Source organism: Danio rerio, chromosome 21, assembly GCF_052040795.2.
Source record: "Danio rerio strain M-AB ecotype USA chromosome 21, GRCz13ab, whole genome shotgun sequence".
Classification (NCBI taxonomy): domain Eukaryota; kingdom Metazoa; phylum Chordata; class Actinopteri; order Cypriniformes; family Danionidae; genus Danio; species Danio rerio.
Window position 1 is genome coordinate 7,235,506 of NC_141041.1, and position 22,514 is coordinate 7,258,019.

Sequence of the window (22,514 nt, forward strand, 5' to 3'; positions counted from 1 at the left end):
AAACAGAATTTATGATGGGCTAAAAATCTGCTGAATTTTGTGGAAATCTGTGGAAAATCTGCGGAATTCTGCGCTCGCAGATTCCGTGTAGGCCTACTTAAAGGTTATAATGATAATATTATTTTTTACTGCAGTTCAGTTGTTTTAGCAGCTTTCTTATTTTGCGATAGGCAGACAGATTGATTTTATAGTTTTAAGACAATATAAAATGTTCTATAATTAGGCAAACACTGAATAGCTACATTTGTGAAGATGGAAGAGGCCACAAAGAGTTAAAAACAGTAACATATTGTCCATTTCCTTACAATCTGACTCCCAAATCAAAAACAATAAATTGTCTTAAAATCAAAAAGTTTTTTTGTAAGCTGAAAAGTCAAGTCAAGATATTTCTGTCCAAAATTATTAATCTGAGTAATATTCATGCTGTTTGAACATTGTAAGATTCCCAGAGATGGGTTGCGGCTGGAAGGGCATCCGCTGCGTTAAAATGTGCTGCATAAGTTGGCGGTTCATTCCGCTGTGGCGACCCCGGATTAATAAAGGGACTAAGCCAGGGGTCACCAACATGGTGCCTGTCTTGGAGGGGAGAGGTGTCCAACCTACAGCATCTAAACACTGGGGTACCTCAAGGCTCTGTTCTTGGGCCACTTCTCTTCTCCATCTACACATCATCTCTAGGACCAGTCATCCAGAGACATGGATTCTCCTACCACTGCTATGCTGATGATACCCAGCTATACCTCTCTTTTCATCCTGATGATCCCTCGGTTCCAGCTCGCATCTCAGCCTGCCTGTTGGATATTTCACACTGGATGAAAGATCATCATCTCCAGCTGAACCTCGCAAAAACGGAAATGCTTGTAGTTTCTGCCAACCCGACTCTACACCATAACTTTTCAATCCAGATGGATGGGGCAACCATTACTGCATCCAAAATGGTGAAAAGCCTTGAAGTAACAATTGATGACCAACTAAACTTCTCTGACCACATTTCTAGAACTGCTCGATCGTGCAGATTCACACTCTATAACATCAGAAAGATCCGACCCTTCTTATCTGAACATGCAGCTCAACTCCTTGTTCAAGCTCTTGTTCTCTCCAAACTGGATTACTGCAACTCTCTACTAGCGGGGCTTCCAGCTAACTCTATCAAGCCTCTTCAACTGCTCCAGAACGCAGCAGCACGAGTGGTCTTTAATGAACCGAAACGAGCACATGTCACTCTGCTGCTCATCCGTTTGCACTGGCTGCCAGTTGCTGCTCGCATCAAATTCAAAGCTTTGATGTTTGCCTACAAAGTGACTTCTGGCTTTGCTCCTTCTTATCTGCTCTCACTTCTGCAGATCTATGTGCCCTCCAGAAACTTGCGTTCTGTGAATGAACGTCGCCTCGTGGTTCCATCCCAAAGAGGGAAGAAATCACTTTCCCGAACGCTCGCGCTCAATCTGCCCAGCTGGTGGAATGAACTCCCTAACTGCATCAGAACAGCAGAGTCACTCGCTACTTTCAAGAAACGACTAAAAACTCAACTATTTACTCTCCACTTCACTTCCTAATCTGCAATTGCCTCTCTGACTATCACACTAACTGTACCAAAAAAAAAAAAAAATTACTAATACTACTAATACTTTCCTTCTTAGACTTTACAGACCTAAAACTTGCCTATAGCACTTATTCATTGTTGCTCTTAGTTGTGTAAATTGCTTCCTTGTCCTCTTTTGTAAGTCGCTTTGGATAAAAGCGTCTGCTAAATGACTAAATGTAAATGTAAATGTAAAAATAGCTCACCATAGCGCCACTTACCAGGAAGTTCCATCTAATATAGAAGTAATCATTTAAAAATGTTAATATTTGCAGAGATATATAAAAATAAAGTGTTGCACATTGATACATTAAATACAGGGTATTTCCTACCCTGTTAAATCATTGTTGAAATTGGTGTTTGAGAAGTGTTTATCAAACTGGTAGCCCTCCACATTGATCAGTACCCAAGAAGTAGCTCTCAGTTTCATAAAGGTTGGTGATCCCTGGACTAAGCTGACAAGAAAATGAATGAATGAACTTTGTAAGTAAAAATGTAGGTTTAAAAATGTGGACTGTCCAGCAGACGGCGGTGTCGTATTATAAGTAAGAACCAATGCGCATGCGCAGTACGACGTCTACTAGCTCTCGAAGACACCTGACACGTGAGAAGCGTTTCAGCAGCTCTGCATGGCAAATCAGAGAAATCCAGTGTTTTAACATGCACCACTGCAGCACCACATGTTTCTGCGAGATTATTGACACGCAGCCTGGTTAAAACAGGATAAACATCTGCTGTAGCTTGACTCGACAGCGAACTGGAATTGTAACGTTGATTCAACTATTTGCTCTGCAGCCTAACTTGACTTTGCATCTTCCGCGTCACAAAACCATCATTTATTTCTGCTCTACTTCACGCAAACTGCTGTCATCCACACTGGCGATGATAAACAACAAACAGTATAGTGAAATCTGTATGGCGAGCAGGAAGGAGGCGTGGCATGACGCGAGAGTTCACTATTGACAGGAAAACTCCCCAAATTTGGTGCTGCTTCCTGCACTCTCCGGGCCACCATGCTGCTGTTCCGCGTGCTGGAGAATTTACGCGCGTGTACTGAAGTCTCGGCGCGTAACCGACACTGGACCAGCATTGTCGGGCTGTCAGTGAGATTTTCCAGCACTAAAGCTGCTCCGCGGTACCGAAGAATGGACTATCAGGTACAGTGCTCGAATGTCTTCCTCCATATGTTTGTCTGTGTGCTTATCTATGGGAATTATTGATTATAGTTAGTGAGTTTGTGCACTTTTGTTTGGACTTTGAAAGTTTTTTTTGGTTCGGTTGAAATAGTACTGTTAATCCAGCGCACGCGGCTGATTCACCGTTGACAATTGTTACATCAGCCGTTGAGTTTAAAACCAAAGAGCGGCGATTATTTGGTGTACCGTTAATCTACGCGTGGTTACAGTGAAGTCTCTGTGCTTATAATGTTACAGTGTTAAAATAGCAATAACTAACTAATATATGTATTTACCTTTATGTTGTTAGCACTTTTTTAAATAGGAACTATTTGCTTTTAGTCCACATCCCTGTATTTTCAAGTAACTATTAAGTAACTTACAGCTGTTGACGGTAAATATTTTTGGTGTAACGTTAATCAGCACGTGTTTATCGCGAACTTCATAAAAGTAACGGTAATGTTTATGTACACTGATGAAACATTTATAATTGACAAAGAAATATATATTTATTTTCATGTTGTTAGCACTTTTTAAAAATAGGTACTATTTGCTTTTTGTCTATTTTCCTGTATTATCAAGTAACTATTACAGCTGTTATCGGTAAATAGTTTTTGGTGTAGCTTAATCTGCGCGTGTTTATTGCGAATTCCATAAAACGTTAATGTACACTTATAAAACTTTATAATTACCAAAGTAATATATATATATTTATTTTCATGTTGTTTGCACTTATAAAATAGGTACTATGTAACTATTACAGCTGTCAATGGTAATTTCTTTGTTTTGATAAAACATTTTTAGTTAACAAAGTAATACATGTATTTAATTTTATGCTGTTAGCACTTGTTAAAAATAGGTACTATTTGCTTTTCATTCATGTATCTTATTTCAAATTAATTGTGCTTGTTTATCGCCAACTTTGGTGTAATATAATTCTGCGTGTGTTTATTTTGAATTTCATAAAATTTCGACCACATCACTGTATTTTTTAAATAGCTGTTAAAGCTAAATATTTTTTGGTGTAACATTAATTTGTGTGTGTTTATCGCCAACTGCAGTAAAGTAACATTAATGTACACATAAAAATGTATCAATTACGAAGTAATGTATTTTCATATTGCTTGCATTTATCAAATAGATACTATATGCTTACGTTGAGGTAAGGATGGTTTTATATTGGGACTTTCCTCTTAATCATATCATTTAAAACAAGTATGCTTTCCCAATTCAAAATAGTAAAATCCTATTAGCAGCCAATGACTATCAAAGGCCAACATTGTTCACAGTCAATTAAATAGTGCTAATGTTGTTTTGATTTGAAGTCATACTTGCGTGTGATTTCTGACTGAATATTCAAAGTACCATGGTATTAAGTTGTCACTGAATGAATGTGCGAATACAAAACCAACTTTATCTCCATTATGCTTACGGTTGCTTTCCCTGTATTTACAATTAAGGATTAAAGCTGTTAACGGTAATGTTTACCTGTAGGAGTTAAGTTTTTGTATTGAATAACTCCATAATAGTCATTATTAGTTTACATAATATTAAAGTGTTAGTACTATAAACATTTAGTAGCTATTTTAGGCTATCGTTGTCAAAACCACGTCATGTTCTGCATGATCTCATTCAGGCCATGTGCTTAGTGTTCAGGCAGCCATAACTGAGGATTAAATACATGTGGCTGTGGAAAAAGATTCTGTTTTATTCATGATTGAGTGAGCGAGATGTGCTATTTATATTTATTATTACTAAATGCTTAGTACACAGCAGTTTCATCAGTCAGCGTTAAAGAGATAGTTTACCCAAAAATGAATATTTGCTCTTTGTTTACTCACCGTCAGGCCACTCAGATGTCGTAATTTATGTTCTTCACAGAGACTCTTGTTAATTAATAAGTCTCAGTTGCTCGTATCAATCATTTATTCATTCATTTTCATTCGGTTTAGTTCCTTTATTTATTAGTGGTCGCCACAGTGTAATGAATACACATACACATACACTACGGTCAATTTAGTTTATTCAATTCACCTGTAGCGCATGTGTTTGGACTGTGGGGGAAACCAGAGCACCAGGAGGAAACCAATGCCAACACGAGAACATGCAAACTCCACACAGAAAGGCAACTAACACAGCCGGGACTCAAACTAAAGAAATTCTTGCTGTTAGTCAAAAGTGCTAACCTCTGAGCCACTGTGTCACCCTGCTTGTATAAATCATCTGATCGTTTTCACCAACCAAAACATTGAGCGGTGACCGATAATATGTAGTCGTCACTTGTAATTTGATTGCACTACAACAGCCAGAAATTCTGGCTAAACATTGACTAAATATTATGAAACAGTTCTGAAGTTCAGTGTTACTTGAAAAGCTTTAGTTTGTACAGACTACAGCCTCAGATGGACATTTTCTGTTTTCTGTTTTCTGTTTTTGAATATCAGCTCAAAAATAACTTCCAGCAGAGTTATAGATCAGGATTGGATCTAAACGTTACATGAGGCATTCAGAAGCTCCATGTGCTGGTGTTTGAGATGCTGAGATGGCATGAAGTTGTTGAGATCCTGTGTCATTATGAATGTGTTTCAGGATGCGGTTTGCACCCTCAACACCCTCCAGACGAATGCCAGCGCTCTGGAGCAGGTGAAGCGAGAGCGGGGACATCCTCAGCTCCAGCTGCAGGCCATGAGGGGCTTTCTTCAGCGAGCAGGACTCAAGGTATAATCACACACAAGCAACATTAGTATAAATCAAGACTGGGGTGGACGGTATGGCTGAATCATTTTATCATGCTAACTGTGTTACTCTAATGATAGACTTATGTTTATGTTAATTAGCCTTTAATTGACATTTTGACTGCTTAGTTTAAGGATAATTTAGTTTTATTTTTTTACGAATGTTGAATACATAAAGATTCCAGAATTGCATTATTTTAGCATTTATATCTAAAATATAAGTTAATTAATACTGTATAATTGATTTATAATATTTACTATTATTTTTATTCAATTATTAAATCTTATTATACAATACATTTTATTTTAAATGCCTACATAATTTCTGTAGTGATTTTAGTTTTAGCTTTTTTTATATTTATCTAGTAAAGATTGTTTACAGTGTTAGTATGTGAAAGTGCATCCAGTTTTTATAATTGCATTGCTTAAGCCTATATTGAAAAATAAATATTTTGAATATTTGCAATAAATTAAATAAAAATGTATGTATTTGATGCATATGTTTTGTATGAGATGTATGCAATATTCAAACTAAAAACAAAACTATTTACATTTTTAATTAGTCGACTAAAGCATTTCATGATAAATATAATAATTTTTATTATATATTTTATTTTTAAAAATTATACATTTTATTTAATTATTTATAAATAAATAAATATTTCTATTTTATTTACTTCTAAATAAATCAGTAATTAATATTTTATATATATATATATATATATATATATTTTTTTATTATTTTTTTTTATTTTTTTGGTCTAATTTTGTATATTTATGCTTATGTACTCAACTATAAATCATTCCCATCAATATAAAATTAGGAATTCTTTCCAAATAGAGCCATATTGTCAATTTATTATCATATCGCAATATAAATTACAGAAAAACAAAACATATCAATGTCAGTTTTTTTCCCAATATCATGCAGCCGTAATAAATGCATCTGTTATTTATTTCGCTTTGAATTTTCTATTATTCTACTCTGATTTTCTTCAAGTACGCTTGTGTTGGGCAATGTTTGCTTGGTTTTAAATGGTTAAATTATTTACCTAAAAGAAATAAAAATGTAATAATTATAAATGACAAATTATCCAACTGTGTAGATCTTATAACTGAAATACTTTTATTTCATACATTATATTAGTTTTGTAACCAGTCAGACTTTTCTTTAACAGTGTTTCTTAACCAAGTTCCTGTAGGATCACCGGCTCTGCACATTTTTCATAACCTAACCAAACACACATGATTCAGATCATCAGCTCATTAGCAGAGATTTAAAGATCTGTGATGGGTGTGACAGACAAAGGAGACATCTGAAACATGCAGTGCTGGTGATCCACCAAGAACATTGAGGCCCTTAGAAACAGACATAACTCTATCTGCTTTGTGTCATGAGTCCATGTTCTTACTCATCTTAACTTGTCAAAACTTGTCACACTTGAATTTAAATTGCAAAATTTTTTTTGTTTGTCCTCAGGTAGAAGAACTGGATCGTCTTAATATTATTCATGTAACTGGAACAAAAGGAAAGGTAAATCAGCTCACTGAGCAGTGAAACATTGAATTATAAGTTATGAAAGTTCAAAGAAATTCTGAAAGTATTTTTATTCATTACAGGGATCAACATGTGCCTTCACAGAAAAGATTTTGAGAAACTATGGCTTCCGTACTGGATTCTACAGGTATTATAAGCAGTCAGAATAATTCAGTGCTACTACATTAAGTCGTTATACTTTATAGTCATTTTTTTGGATTGTGGGATCGGTTTGGCTTTCAAAACCACTGTAAACATTGCATAACTTCACTGTTTATTCAGACACACATGCGCACACATATATGCAAGTTCATGCTGAACTTTGCTTGTTCTCTTCGCTGAGTGAAAAGTAAAGCTCTGTATTACCATGTAAATGATGTAATCAGTTTATTGTAAGTTCTGTTTAGTTGAAGTTTAGCTAAAGCTCAATGATTTACGTAATCTCTGACCAGACTTCAGAGAGCTCTTCTAAACAAACACTGTAGTAAAATCTTTACATTTACTGTGTTATCTTTGTTGCGTGGTTGATTGGTGTTTTGTTTGCTTCTGCGTTGTTTTGATCTCCAGTTCTCCTCATTTGGTGCAAGTGAGAGAGCGGATCCGAATCAACGGTCAGCCAATAGGAAAAGAGCTTTTCACCAAATACTTCTGGCAAGTGTATGGACGACTGGAGGAGACAAAGGTGAGATGTTGTTTTGTAATTAAGTTCAACATGCAGTGTAGAAAGTCACTACTCAAACTTGAATAGTCAAGTTGCATTTGTTTATAATAGGGCGACATGTATATAGTATATTGTGCACAGTTACTATAGTCATATTGCAGGATGCGCTATGTCAAGTAGGGATTATAGATGACCAAGCACCGCAATATTTAAATTAACTGCAAAGTTTAGAGTTCATTATTTTAGGTTATTATAATCACCGTGTTAACATAAGGGGGTTTAAAGCATGCAGGTGCTATAAACAATACATTTTAGCTATAACCAGGATTAATTGCATTTCACTTATTTAGTGAAGACTGTAAAGACTTTTTTTAAATTAGATTATTCAATATCTGTCTGACTGCTAAGATTAAGAAAAAAAATAAAGCACAATTAGTGTTTCTCTGTTTCATCCTTTGTTTTTTTATTTAGCCTCTTTTATATCTAGTTTATTTTATCTTAATGAAGATGAATTGCATTTATTTAGTGAAGACTGTGAAGTGTTATTTAACATTTGGTCATTCAATATCTGTCTGACTACTTAAACAATTAGTTTTTCCCTTTTTTTATTCTTTATGTTTTTTATATGGTTTATTATCTAGTTTCTAATTTATCCAAAGTAGTCAACATTTGAAGTGTTTTAAACCTTTCAAAGTTTCCCTAAAACGATTGAACAATATACATATATTCGTACAGTATATAGGCAAATACATCCATTCCACAGATGTATATCTATATACATATATAAAAATGTTAAATTAACCTCATCAAAATAAATATAAATTATTATAAATATAATAAGTATAAAATAAAATATAATAAAAGGTTGCCAAACATATTTTCACAATTATGCATAACCTCTAGAATTATGTAAATGTTCAATTAAAGATAATTATATTGTCGCTGTGGAGAAAGCCAGCCATTTTTTCCATTTCTTTTCAAAGATCTTTAATTGTAATCGAAGTGCATGTGTCATTTTTTTTTCCATTTCCTTATCTTCTGCTATAATTTTGAACCATTCATCTTTAGTTGCTGGGTCTTCTTTATACCATTTCCATGGTATAGCTTTTTTACTTGTTGCCAGAAATATTTTAAATAGATATCTATCCTCATTTTTAGGTTTAATAGGAATATCTCCTAGATAAAGTACTTCAAATGATCTAGGAATATGGAGATCAAAAATATCACTGATGGTGGATTGCACCATTTCCCAAAAACTGTTATTCTTGAGCACTGCCAGAATATATGCGCATAATGTGCCTCTTTTTTCTCACAGTTCCTCCAACAAGGATGAGTAGTCCCCAATTTTAATGATTTAATTTTCGGTGTAATAAAAAAAAATCGAATTAAGTTTTTCTAATTGCGTTTCATTTATTTAGTGAAGTCTGACTACTAAGACTTAAAAAAAGTTTTTTTATCCTTATTTTTTTTTTTTTTGTATTTATATAGTTTATTATATTTTATGCAGATGCATTATACAACAAAATCACCGCAATCTGCTGAAATAGACTGCACTTCTCAATATATGAAGCTAAATATTAAAAATACAAAGCTAAATTTTACAATTTTTTTTCTTTTTACCAGTATTGTACAGTCATAGTTAATAAGACTTTATATAATACAGATAATTGTAAAGCTGTTTCACAGTAATAAACAGGAAAATGAATGAAGAAAGTTCATCATATTGATAAAATGTTGCTGTAAAGCAGCCTATAAAAGACAATAGGGTCATTATTTAGCTCATGTCAACTCAAATGTTTTCTTAAATCAAATGATCAGAATCAGAAAGAACTTTATTGCCTGGTATGTTCACACATATGAGGATTTTTTTATGAGAATTACAGAGACCAAGAACAAAAAAACAGGTAATAAATATATTTTAAAAATAAATGCAAGTAGTGAATGCAAATATACAAATTGACCAGTGTATGTAAAGGTAAATTACTATACACAACATTGTATGTGCAGCTGACATTGTGCAAATTGACATGTAAAGTATGTTGTTAAATAAGTGTATATGGGTATAAAAAGTGTATAGCAAGTAGTGATTTGGTTTTATAATTACTACTATCTTTAGGTGTTCATGAGATGGATTGATATAAATTCTGTTTATGTGACACTGTTATTATGAACACTTTTGTTATGAAAAAATGCTAAATCTATGTGGGCTAATTAATGTAATAGTACTGCTGCAAGTGTAAACTCATGTCTGTGATTTTTGTATTATTTTTAAAGAAGATTTATGTGTGCATTAAAGAACCTGCAAAGTTGCTGTAGATTGAAACAATGAGGCAGCTTGTTTCTCTGCACTGAGCTGTAATGCTGTCTGAAAGGAGTGGAAGTTTTTCGCTGACTGCTTGATTTGTTCCATATTAATTGCGTTAAGTGTAAACGGCAGGCATCTGGTGCTGTAAGGGCGTAATCACCAAAGCATGTCTGTCATGTGAGGAAAGAAACGGTGTCATTTGTTTCGACATTTAACCCCCGAAATGTTTTCATTTTATTTCAACAAAAAATTGTTCTAAAAAAGCAGTAGCCCAACATATCTGCATCTTAGCAACAACATGGTTTTTCTTTTTGAAATTAATAATATGAGATGATTATTTTGTGATCTATTCATAAAAGCACCCTTCTTTTCTTTTTAAATTAATCATGAAAACAAAAACTTATCACCACTTGTCTATAACCTCAGCCTAAACCAGCCCTGATGCCAGCACAACAATACTCAACAATCTTTATTGACAGAAAATCCCAAAAGAAATGTTTATAACAGAATTGCAAAACCTTATAATGCAAAGCACAGACAAATATTTATTATACTTTTGTATGGATTAATAACAGTTGTGTTGTATCTTTCAGGATGCCCATGGTGGCAGCATGCCTGCTTATTTCCGCTTTCTCACCATCTTGGCCTTCCACGTCTTTCTTCAGGAGAAGGTGAACAGCGTTAATCATCTGAATTACCTGTATTAGTATTTATTTCATTGTCTGTTAGAGCTGTGGTGAAAGATCAATTGAGAAATACTTGATTTTGAGATATTCATAATGCATTGCTATTCTCCACTGAGTTGATTCTGATCTTAGCTTTTTAGAGCAGAAGGTACTTTATACTCCACATACAGTCGTACTCTGCTTACTGTTAAAAACAAAGCTCAGAATAAATAGTGATGCATTTTGAAAACTGATGCAGGATAATTTTCTCATAGAATTTTTTTGCACATCTGTAAGGTCTGAAAGTGTACAGCTGTCATGCTAGGTTTTACTACAAAAAGAAAAAAAACGTAAAGAACTTGACACCAATATTAACCTAAAACTACATTCTCTGTCTGTCTTCTGTTAAAAACTAGCGTTGGACACTTTCTGCTGTCAGAGATGAGTCGAGAGAAAATAGAGATGCATTTTTGAAGATCTCTGAATCAATGCAGAATCAATTTTCTTGAAAAGATTATTTACCACAGCTCATGTTTGTAATGTCTAAGGCCCTGTTTACACTAATGCATACTATTTAGTTTTAAAATGCAAAAGTTTTTCTAGGTTACAGCTTCCGTCCACACTAACCCAGAGTTTTTGATCCCCGAAAATTGACCGTTTTGAAAATGCCAAAGAAGCCGTTTTTCATTTTAAAATGCTGCTGCTCTCTGTCAGTGTGGATGGGGGGAAATGGAGACATCCATTGATGACATGGGGGGCTGCAGACATTCGCCGATTAGGACTTTTTTACAATATTAAGTACACAAAGTTCAGTCTTACATCCTTTTCTTGTAAGTTCAGACTTCGCAAGTTTGATATGGAAGACAAACTCGCAGGAACACATCGGATAAATCTTTAAATGGACTTTATAATGTCATTGGCATACGCTGGCTACTTTGTTTCACTATCATTACAATATAATGAAAACATGATATAGGGAACTGCCTATTTTCAGATTGATATTAACAACTTGGCAGACACAAATTTTTGAGGCGTCGTGTAGCAACATATTTATATGACAGTCATCTTCATTCATATTTCTAACAGAAAAGAGGCTATATCATAATTGCTTCCTTTCAATTTCATTAAAAAACACAAAAAACAGCCACTGTTTTACTGAAAATCAGTTTTAATAATAAATAATGGGCATTATAAAAGTAAAACGTAAAATAAGTTTATACAATATTGGAAGTAATGCAAGCAATCAGTCAAATGTGCAGAATCTGTGTACGTGGTTACATAAATTAATCTTAACATATCTTTACGCTTAGCCAAAACGCGTTGCCTCAGAACAAGTAATAGATTTCAAAGACCAAAGAGTCGTTAGATAGAGACAAGATGAATTAAATATCTATTTAACAATTATAGTGAGATGAAATCCTGAGGAAGATCCTTGATGAACTGTCTGATGTGCGCTACTCTCACTTAGGCAGGTGTGCTCAAAGCACCCGCTGACTGCCTTGAGCTCAGACGTGCGCATACGCTGCAGTGCAAGCCAGAGTGTGTGTGGTCACGTGTTGTGCGTTTTCAGCGGTGTAGTGTGGATAGAAAGCTGTTCAGAAACAATTGGTGAAACGCCAGTGTAGTTGTGGATCGTTTTCATTCTAAAACACTGTTTTAATCTTAAAACGTATTAGTGTAAACAGGGCCTAAGAGCCTATATCTTTTGTGCTAGGTTTCAGAAAAAAAAACTTTAAGGACTTGACACCATTATTAATTATCTCAATCTAAACTCTCTGTCTTTGTCTCCTGTGCAGGTTGATTTGGCCGTTATTGAGGTCGGGATTGGTGGAGCGTACGACTGCACCAACATTATCAGGTATCACAGCATTATTTGAGCTTGAGAGTTTTTACTGTCCTCCTCTCATCTGCTTCGCTGTTCCGTGTCTAATTGTCTCTTTGTGCCGCTTCAGCCTAATGTGGCCTCCATTTCATCTCCATTCATCTGCCTTCATGCTTGAAGAGTTACACATTCCTCTCATATCAACCAATCATTGATCCTCATTCTTCATGAGCTCACTTAATCCCATCAGTCATGAACCAATCAGTGGTCTTTATTTTTAATTTATTTGTGTGATATTATACTGTGACAATATATTGATGATAAAACATAATATTTGAATCATGTAGTCAGGAATCATATCATTAGTTCAAGCATAACCGTGGACCGTAATTCTGAATTTAAAATATGCAGACTCCTAATGGAGTAATGCACTGTGTAAAAATATCTACATTTATTTAAATCTGTACTAGAAATCATAGTTTAATAATTGGTTACCTGATATGTAATGTGTTGCTGTTTCTTGTGTTTTGCTAGGCGTCCTTGGGTGTGCGGTATCTCGTCTTTAGGTATCGATCACACTAGCATTCTGGGAGACACCATTGAGAAAATCGCCTGGCAGAAAGGAGGGATTTTTAAGGTGATTATTGGTGTGTTGTGACTGTAAACTCAAAGCTTGGAGATTTTCAAGGTATTCAGTAAGAGCATATGTTTTTCAGCCTGGAGTTCCTGCGTTCACAGTCAAACAGCCTGACGGGCCGATGAAAGTGCTTCAGGAGAGAGCAGAAGAAGTTGGGGTGAGAAATATAAATGTACAGCAAGATGTTTGAGAAATTATGTCTAAGCTTTTTTATGTAATTTGTTGTTGTTTTATTTATGCATTTATTCTGTTTCACTGAGATATGAAGTTATTATGTAATATGATTTTATCTATATTAATCTTGTTATTAGTTGCTGATATGGCAATAAATTAACAAACTCAGACTTATTCCAATGCAATGTAAAACACACACATAATTCCACACATTTAATTTTATTCATTTATTTTCCTTCGGCCTAGCCCCTTTATTCATCAGGGGTCGCCACAGCAGAATGAACTGCCAACCTTTCCAGCATATGTTTTACACAGCAGATGCCCTTCCAGCTGCAACCCAGTACTGGGAAACACCCATACACTCTCGCATTCACGCTCATACACTTCGGCCAATTTAGTTTATTCTGTTCACCTATAGCGCATATGTTTGAACAGTGGGGGAATCTGGAGCACCCGGAGGAAACCCACACTAACATGAGGAAAACATGCAAACTCCAAAATGCCAACTGACCCAGCCTGGACTTGAACCAGCGACCTTTTTGCTGTGAGGCGACAGTGCAAACCACTGAGCCACTGTGTTGCGCATTTGGTTTCACCTTATTTGTTAAAAATCAAGGATTTTGGTTTTGCAATGAGAAAAAAAAATGTGTACAACTTTGATTAATTCATTTAAAAACAGTTTTATTCAGGTATTAAAGACTGCAGTGTTGCCCTGAGATGCTCAAATGATCAGCTGCAGCTTTGTTTGGAATTTTTTTGTGTTGAAACTGGCAAACCTAGACCCAGGTCTGTTAAAATCAATCCCATTTGCCATCCCTATTATTGACAATTTGATTGAAGCTGATAACTGATATATAGGCAGATAAATAAAAATACTGATTCGAATTATTCTAAGCCTGATTACAAAAACAAAACATAAACAAATAGAGAAAATGTAAACATTTAGATCTTTATTTTCCCAAAGTCATTTGCAAATAGTCATGGTGCGTAACTAATTAAAAGAGAATAAATATCACACACCCATAATATCAACAATGCAGATTTCCAGTTGGTTTGCTGATATAAATAATATATTGAAAACTAGCCACTAGTGTTACCATAAATATAGCCAATGCAGCTGATGTATAAAGGGTTTGCTTGTATTGAGTGCAGCAGGATTTGCATTTAAAGATTTCTCATTGGGTGATGATGGAAGCCGCTTCCTGTAACCCAGCAACTTTAAACAGCCCCTATTATACATTAAAAAGGGTCATATTTCGGTTATCTGGGTCTCCAACTACATGGAAGGTCATTTTCAAAAACCCATAATAGAGGCTCTTTAACCTCCTTTCTTTGTGCACCCCTTCCCTTTAAGCATTTATTGTTTATGTAATAAAAATAATCCTGTTGTTAAATATTCGTTAAAAAAAATTTGGTTTCAGTTTCGTTCTGCTCTACACCTCTAAGACCTTTTTACTATTGCACCAATTTTTTTTGCAATATATTTTTTTCTACCCTCTTTAAAGGGTCACGAAACACCAAAACACATTTTTTGAGCTGTTGACAGTCGTATATGTGTCCCACACTGCTAAAAACACTATTAGGACACCTATATTTCACTACAAAGTGTAAATTGGTTGTTTTTGCGTTATTTAAAGCAAATTCGTACTTCTGGTTTGAAACGAATTTTTGAAGCTGCGTCACGGTCATGACATAATAGCGTGTATTCCAGCGTGCAGACTGGACGCCTGTACCAGAGTGTGTCTTATTACGTCTTACAGTGTGATGCATTAATGCATGAGTAAGGCTTGGTTCAAACCAATCAGCGCGCTCTATTGTGCAACTTCATTAATATTCATTACTGTCACAGTGTTTAGACGACAGAGACGCAAAGTTGTATTAGTAAAACAAGCGCAAAGTGTTGCTTTTATAGTTTGCTGCTGTTAAGTTTCGTTTTCATTTTCTCTCTGTGAGAGCTCAGCTGGAGTCACGTGTGGATTAACAGTGTACGCGACGCTCGACAACAATAAATTACGTGTTTAAGGAGGAACATTGTTTACCTGAGAGCTGTTCTCATCTGCAAACGCTGAGATCCGGATTCGCTTTAGTCTCCTGTTAATAAAGACGCGGCTCTAGTTGCTGGTGATTGTCCTGTCTCTACAGATTTGGTAAGTGAGCGACCAGTGCTCTTTGTTTATTCAGTTTGTTTGTATCGAACTAAGTTAACCATTGCACCGAGTGTAAACATGTAAATACCACAACCAAACTTTAACCTCGTGTAGGGTTTTACCGCATTTTGTGACCGGAATAACACGCGTGCCTTTCTGACGCTACCTGCCGAGTGCATCTAAGTTTCCGGGAAATGCTGAGTTTTTTTTCTCTCATTCGCCGTGCGGTATCAAACATTACATGAAAAGTACACGCTTAGAGCAGCTCCTCGAATCAAATATTTCGTTTGTGGCGAGGGACATGAATGAATTCCTTGAATGAAAGAGCCAAACTGCAGTTAAAGTCAACCATTTAATAATTTGGCAAATAATTTGACTACAGATGTCCATGTAAACACAGTCACTTTGTCCCCAGTGTGTGTGTGTGTGTGTGTGTGTGTGTGTGTGTGTGTGTGTGTGTGTGTGTGTGTGTGTGTGTGTGTGTGTGTGTGTGTGTGTGTGTGTGTGTGTGTTTTGACTCTGAAAGTCAGCACGCCCAAATAGACACTCCCACACCATGCCTCTTTTCTTCCTCCGACACTCCCCCCTAAACAAAGCTGGACACGCCCACTTTTCTGACTTTTTTACTCTGCTTCAGGAACCTGATCATAAATGGTTTGCTCATATTGTTCTCTCTGTTTCTCAGTGCTCGCTGTCGGTGTGTCCAGATCTGGATGAGTACGAGAGCGAGGGTTCCCTCAGCTTGGGGTTAGCTGGTCAGCATCAGCGCAGCAACGCGTCTTTGGCTCTTCAGCTCTCACACACATGGCTGCAGAGACACGTCCTCACAGGTGTGTGTTTGTGACCGTATGTTGATTAGTATACAGTGGTTTTTCAGTGTGTTTATAATCTGTTTGTTCCTCAGATCCAGCGTCTCCAGTGGAGTTCAGCGGTGTGAGTTCAGCTCCAGCGTTTCAGCCCAGTCCTGCAATGATCAAAGGTCTGTGAAAACACAACGCTTTAAGTCAGCATGAAACCGAGTGCTGAAATATAATTCGCTAAACTGGCAATTGGCGGAGTTACAGACCAAAACAAAGACTTATGGGGCGGTCTATTGTGTTATTTCCATATAATTAGATGCTTGAACATTTTAAATTTACTTGCTTTATTCCTGAAATTCACATTGGCTGAGTGGTTAGCTTTCGCCTCACAGCAAGAAGGTCGCTTGGTCGAGCCCCGGCTAGTCCAGTTGGAGGTATGCTGGGTTAAAACGTTTGCTGGGTAAGTTGGTAAAGGATCTAAACAGAAGGAAAATTTGTGAAATTAACTTTACAACAGATACAAAATCACTCCAGTTTCGTTGCAAATTGGCTGACATGGATTTTGCTGAGAGGGTAGCTTTATGTGAAATGGAAGGCTGAAAAACGGCATAGACTTGTTTTAGCGCTGTTTATGGGTCCATCAGATCTTTCAGAGTTACCACCAGCTTGGTGACTTTCACAAACTCGTCCAGGAGCTGCGCCTGGATGACAGCCAGGGCCGGAGTGGGACTCCTTTTCAGCCCTGGAGTTTCAAGCCTCAGACCGGCCCACCTCAGTTCACGACTGACTATATTAAAATAAGGTTATTTCCAATTCAGTTTCTAATTACACTATCACGTCTTTTTTTGAGAAAACAGCTGCTTTAGAACTTCAAATGTTCAACAACCCTAACAGTATTATATGTCTTAACAATAAAAATGAAAAAAATAAATAGTTTACTTAGACGAGGATCAAACCCGGGTCGGAGGCGTCGTAATCTAATGTGCTAACCACTGTACTACAACAGTTGTATATTGAGTTATATCATCATTAACCTGCAGGGTGCATCCTGCTCACGAGGCTGCGAGAAAATAGATAAAAAGAGCAGAGCTGCGGTAAAATAATGAATAAGAAGACTGTGTTCAAGTAAATAAATAAATTAATTTAAAATGTGTGACTGCTGAGAGCAACAGATTCTGGATCTAGGGACACCAGACCTCGCGGCCAAAAAAACCAAGTGGTGCTCGCTGCAGAGCCATTTGAGGAGAGGTGAGCTCCAACAAGGGGGAGCTTAAGCTTGAGCTCCACCTTTTTTGCACTTCTTCTACGAGTGATGTCACTGGGGGTAGGGTTAGGGGTGGGGTTGGTGTACGCATTAAAACAGCTTACAGGAGGAGGAGCGACAGCTCATGCTCCCCCTCGCTGGAGCTCAGCTCTCCTCAAATGGCTCTGCAGCGAGCACCCTCTCAAAAAAACGGACCGGCCCACCGGGAATTCTCCCGGTCCTCCCGATTAGCCAATCCGTGCCTGATGACAGCAATTACTAGAGCAAGCTCCTGATTGGTTAACACGGCGCAAATATTCAACAAAGTTCATATTTTTCATCTTAAGCACTTCAAATGCTCAATTTGTGCCATGTCATTCGCTAAAATTGCTAGCCTTGCAACATGGAACACACATTTCCAAAACAGATATCACCAGTAAACAGAGGACAGAATAGATTTTGTTGAAGATTGACCATGAAGAAGTCTTGAAGCATCTGTCAGTTGTGGTAAACATATGTAATGTTTTGACAGGTCTTGCGGAGACTGAGTGGCCTGGACGCAATCAGACACTAAAACACGGTCCTGTGACCTATTACATGGATGGAGCTCATACCACACGCAGCATGCAGGCCTGTGTGCGCTGGTTCAATGAGGTCGCAACACAACACGAGAGGAACGCAGGGTGAGACCACCTTCATCTTTATTTATTTGTGTATTTATTTATTTCATAATACACTTTTAAATGTGATTGTGACTTCATTTTAAAGTAAAATTAAGATACTAATAACTCTCAAGAAACTATTAATAGACGTTCAAACTATTTAAACTTATTTACATTTAATGAAATATTTAAAACTGTATAAATGATGAATAAATATGAATAATATGAATATGAATAAATATGTAAAACCTTTAAAGTAAGGACGGCATGGTAGCTCAGTGGTTAACACTGTCGCCTCACAGCAAGAAGGTCGCTGGTTCGAGTCCCGGCTGGGTCAGTTGGCATTTCTGTATAGAGTTTGCATGTTCTCCTTGTGCTGGCGTGGGTTTCTTCCAGATGCTCCAGTTTCCCACACAGTCCAAAGACACGCGCTTTAGATGAATTAGATTATCCTAATTGGCCGTAGTGTGTGTGTGTGTGTGTGTGTGTGTGTGAATGTTTGTTTGGGTGTTTTCCAGTACTGGGTTGCAGCTGGAAGGGCATCCGTTGCATAAAGCATATGCCGGAATAGTTGGTGGTTCATTCCGCTGTGGTGACCCCTAATAAATAAAGGACTAAGCTGAAGGAAAATGAATGAATGAACATTTAAAGTAGTAGTATACTAATAATTTTAAAGTAACACTGTCTAAAAATGCTTGTGTGTTTGTGCAGAGGTTCAGTGCTGAGGGTTCTCTTATTCAACGCTACAGGAGAGAGAGACTGTGCCGCCATGCTCAAACTGCTGGCAGTGAGTTATTCATTCATTTTATAAATCGTTTGACTCTTGTGAACCACATCGAGATTCAGTTTGATATGCTGATGTTTTCTCTCTGTTTCAGCCCTGTCATTTTGACTTTGCTGTGTTCTGTCCAAACATCACAGAGGCCATCGCGTCCTGTAATGCAGGTAAGGAGTCCTGTACATTCATTACAGGTAATTAACATTACAGCTGCTTCTAGGAAGACTACATATATTCCACATTTTAAGATGCGTTTTGACTAAAGTATACAGCAGAGCCTGGCAAAAGAAAACATCTCCATTACATTTGATTTATTTGCTTTTTAAAGCATTGAATTGTTTTAGTAAAATAGTAATGTCAGACTCTTGTGCAGTATTTGTAGGACTAATATTACATTTATTCAGCCTTTTAGATGCGTTAAAGCACAATCAGGCATGGCCCTAAATAATTGCAACAATATATTTTTTTCTTTTAAAATAAGAAACTGTCTGTTTTATATTTGGTATATTTTAAACAAATATTTAAACATCTTTATAATTTTATATTAAAATTGTTATTTGTATTTGTTTATTTATTATTATATTGTTTGTTTATTTTGTATATGTTATTTATATTGTTATTAGAATTTAAATCTTTTCCATTATTTTTAAAGCAAATAAAGAATATTTTTAGAAAATGACATTCTGTTATGTATATGGAATATACAGTTGAAGTCAGAATTATTAGCCCCCTTTGAATGTTTTTTTCATATTATGAGATGTAAACCTTTTTATTTTGGATGTGATTAATCGCAATTAATCTTTGCTCAGCACTAATGTTTTAATCTTTATATTAAATCATTTTAATCAGAATTTCTACTTGTTATGAATTTGTTTGTTTCTAAATTGTATTTATAAAATAATAATAGATACATTATAGAAAATTGCATATTCTATTATATATTTGATGCATGTGTATGTGTGCATATATGATTAATCACAATTTATATTATTGTCATGTATTTATTTTATATATAAAACATCATTTTTAATTTCCACAAGTTTATTAAAACATATTTTATTAAATCTTTTACATAAAAAATTTTCTTTCCTTAATATTTTTCTTCAAAATATTGTGTATTCATCAGTTTTAGTCTTGTAATTACTTGTTAGTTTGAGCTGAAAACCTTTCCATGACAATTGTTTCAAATCAATTGAGTTTTTATTTCTTATAATAATGCTTCATAACAAAAGTAAAAAAGTACAGTGGTATTTATCTAACACACTCCTCTCCCTCAGACCAACAGAACTTCAACGTTTCTGTGGAGAACATGCTGACCCGTTGCCTGGATAACCAGCAGAGTTGGCGCGTCCTAAATGGACATGAGGAGAAGCCGGAGGCAGAGCTTCTGATTGGCGGAGGCCTGCCATTGGTTGCTGAGCGTCACGGGGACACCCTGGTATTCCCCTGCATCCTCAGCGCCCTGCAGTGGATCAGTCAGGGCAGAGACTCAGTCCTGGCAGACGCAAACAAACACACAATACCTGTCAAACCTAGCATAAACGCTAAAGCTGCGCCACTTCGAGAGGCCCAGAACATACACGTCCTCATCACAGGCAGCTTACACTTGGTGGGAGGAGCCTTAAAACACTTGGATCCCGCTTTAAACTCTTAATACACTCTTCTCCAGTGTCAGACTTGCAGAAAGTGCGCCACCTAGTGCCTAAAATCTCACTCACAGCTCAGTATTACTGCTAATCATCAAGGTGTTTTTCTAAAATTCCTACTTTTATAGTACGTCGGACCAATTTGGTTTTGTAAAAGGCACATCAATCCAAATCTACTTGAGCTGCTCGTGTTTACTTGGATTTGACGTACTTGGTGCATTGAGTTCATATTTCTGTTTCATTTTTTTACACTACAGTTTGTTTTAAACCAGTCTCTTTCTCTAATATGAAAGTGAGAAGTTGCCTGTCTGTCAGTGTTTGTGTTATTTTTATTATTGCACTGATGAAAAATGTGCCATATATAAAACACTGTTTTCTAATTATGTAGTAATATATGATTTCTTACTCATGCATGGGGAAATTTGCCTTTATACATGCAAAAGGATGATGTTCAGTGCATGTAAACACTGAGGTTTCCACATTTGTTCATGCCACATAAACATGTTGAATTTGTTGTCTATATATATAATATACATCAAATGATTTTTCAATGAAATCTGACTTTTTACATTTGTATTGACACTGTTTTGTAGTATTTTATGTTCTAATAAGTGTATAGCTCAGGAGTGTCCAATCTCAGTCGTGGAGGGCCGGTGCCCTGCTGAGTTTAGCTCCAACTTGCCTCAACACACCTGCCAGGAAGTTTCTAGTGTATCGAGCTAGAGCTTGATTAGCTGCTTTAGGTGTGTTTGATAAGGGTTGGAGATGAACTCTCCAGGACACCGGCCCTCCAGGACTGAGTTTGGACACCCCTGGTATAGATTAATTTAAAATGGGTTTTTTGAGTATGTTACAACACCTTTTATGGGTTGTTTTTGTTATCTGTGAAAGACTGGAGGATTAATATAAAATCTAATGTGAGTAAATATTGGTTTGGATCAATAAAATTGATACCGCTCTTGTCTTAAAGTGTCATAAGGTGCTATTAAAATGTTCCAGGTACTGTACATACCAGATTAAAAATTATATGAAAATATGTAAGGAGTTCAATTTTGCGTCTGCATTAATTCGTAGTAAATGTATGCATTTCATTTATATATATGACTTAGGCTACAATTCACACAGGCTCACCAAAATTAGGCAATAGAAGATTGGAGAAATGTTGCCTGATCTGATGAGTTTCCATTTCTGCTGCAACATTCAGGATGGTAGAGTCGGAACTTGGCATCAACAACATGAAAGCATGGATCCATCCTCCCTTGTATCAACAATTCAGGCTGCTGGTGGTGGTGTAATGGTGTGGGGGATATTTTCTTGGCACACTTTGGGCCCATTAGTACCAATTGAGCATCGTGTCAACGCCACAGCCAACCTGAGTATTGCTGCTGACCATGTCCATCCTTTTATGACCACAGTATACTCATCTTCTGATGGCTACTACCAGCGGGATAACAGACCATGTCTTAAAGCGAGAATCACCGGAATTCCACCGGGTGCTCGGGTTTCCCCCATAGTCCAAGCACATGATACAGGTGAATTGGGTAAAACTAAATTGGCCGTAGTGTATGTGTGTGAATGAGTGTATGTATGTTTCCCAGTGATGAGTTGCAGCTGGAATGGCATCCATTGTGTTGAACGTATGCTGGATAAGTTGGTGGTTCATTCCGCTGTGGAGACCCTGGATAAATAAAGACATGAATGAAGTGTAATTTAGTTTATTCTATGTTTTGTAATTTATTTTTAATACTATTTTATTTATTGATTGTCTTTATCATTTGTGCTCAGTTCTGTATATTTAGATGAAAATATTCATTTGAATTTCGCCGCATTGTATTTGTGTTTTACGTCAATAAAAAAAAGTGTAATATGTCATTGTGAAATTAGTTTTATGTAAATTGACTCTCCTGCATGTATTTTATTTGTATTAGTATCTTTTAATGCTTTA

The 22,514-nt window shown here is 36.2% G+C and overlaps 1 protein-coding gene across 5 annotated transcripts; it reads left to right on the top strand.

Annotated features, from left to right (window-relative positions):
• The first annotated feature begins 2,152 nt into the window (after positions 1-2,152).
• Positions 2,153-21,603, top strand: fpgs (folylpolyglutamate synthase). 5 transcript variants are annotated; one of them, XR_015519553.1, is made up of 16 exons: positions 2,153-2,739; positions 5,347-5,475; positions 6,973-7,026; positions 7,113-7,177; positions 7,597-7,711; positions 10,589-10,666; positions 12,457-12,518; positions 13,017-13,119; positions 13,199-13,276; positions 16,126-16,270; positions 16,345-16,419; positions 18,016-18,166; positions 18,857-18,932; positions 19,024-19,090; positions 20,201-21,195; positions 21,348-21,603. XR_015519553.1 is itself a non-coding variant. In NM_213437.2 (15 exon segments), coding segments are annotated over 15 exon segments (1,719 nt in total). In that variant the 5' UTR covers positions 2,568-2,595; the 3' UTR covers positions 20,578-21,538.
• Positions 21,604-22,514: the final 911 nt, after the last annotated feature.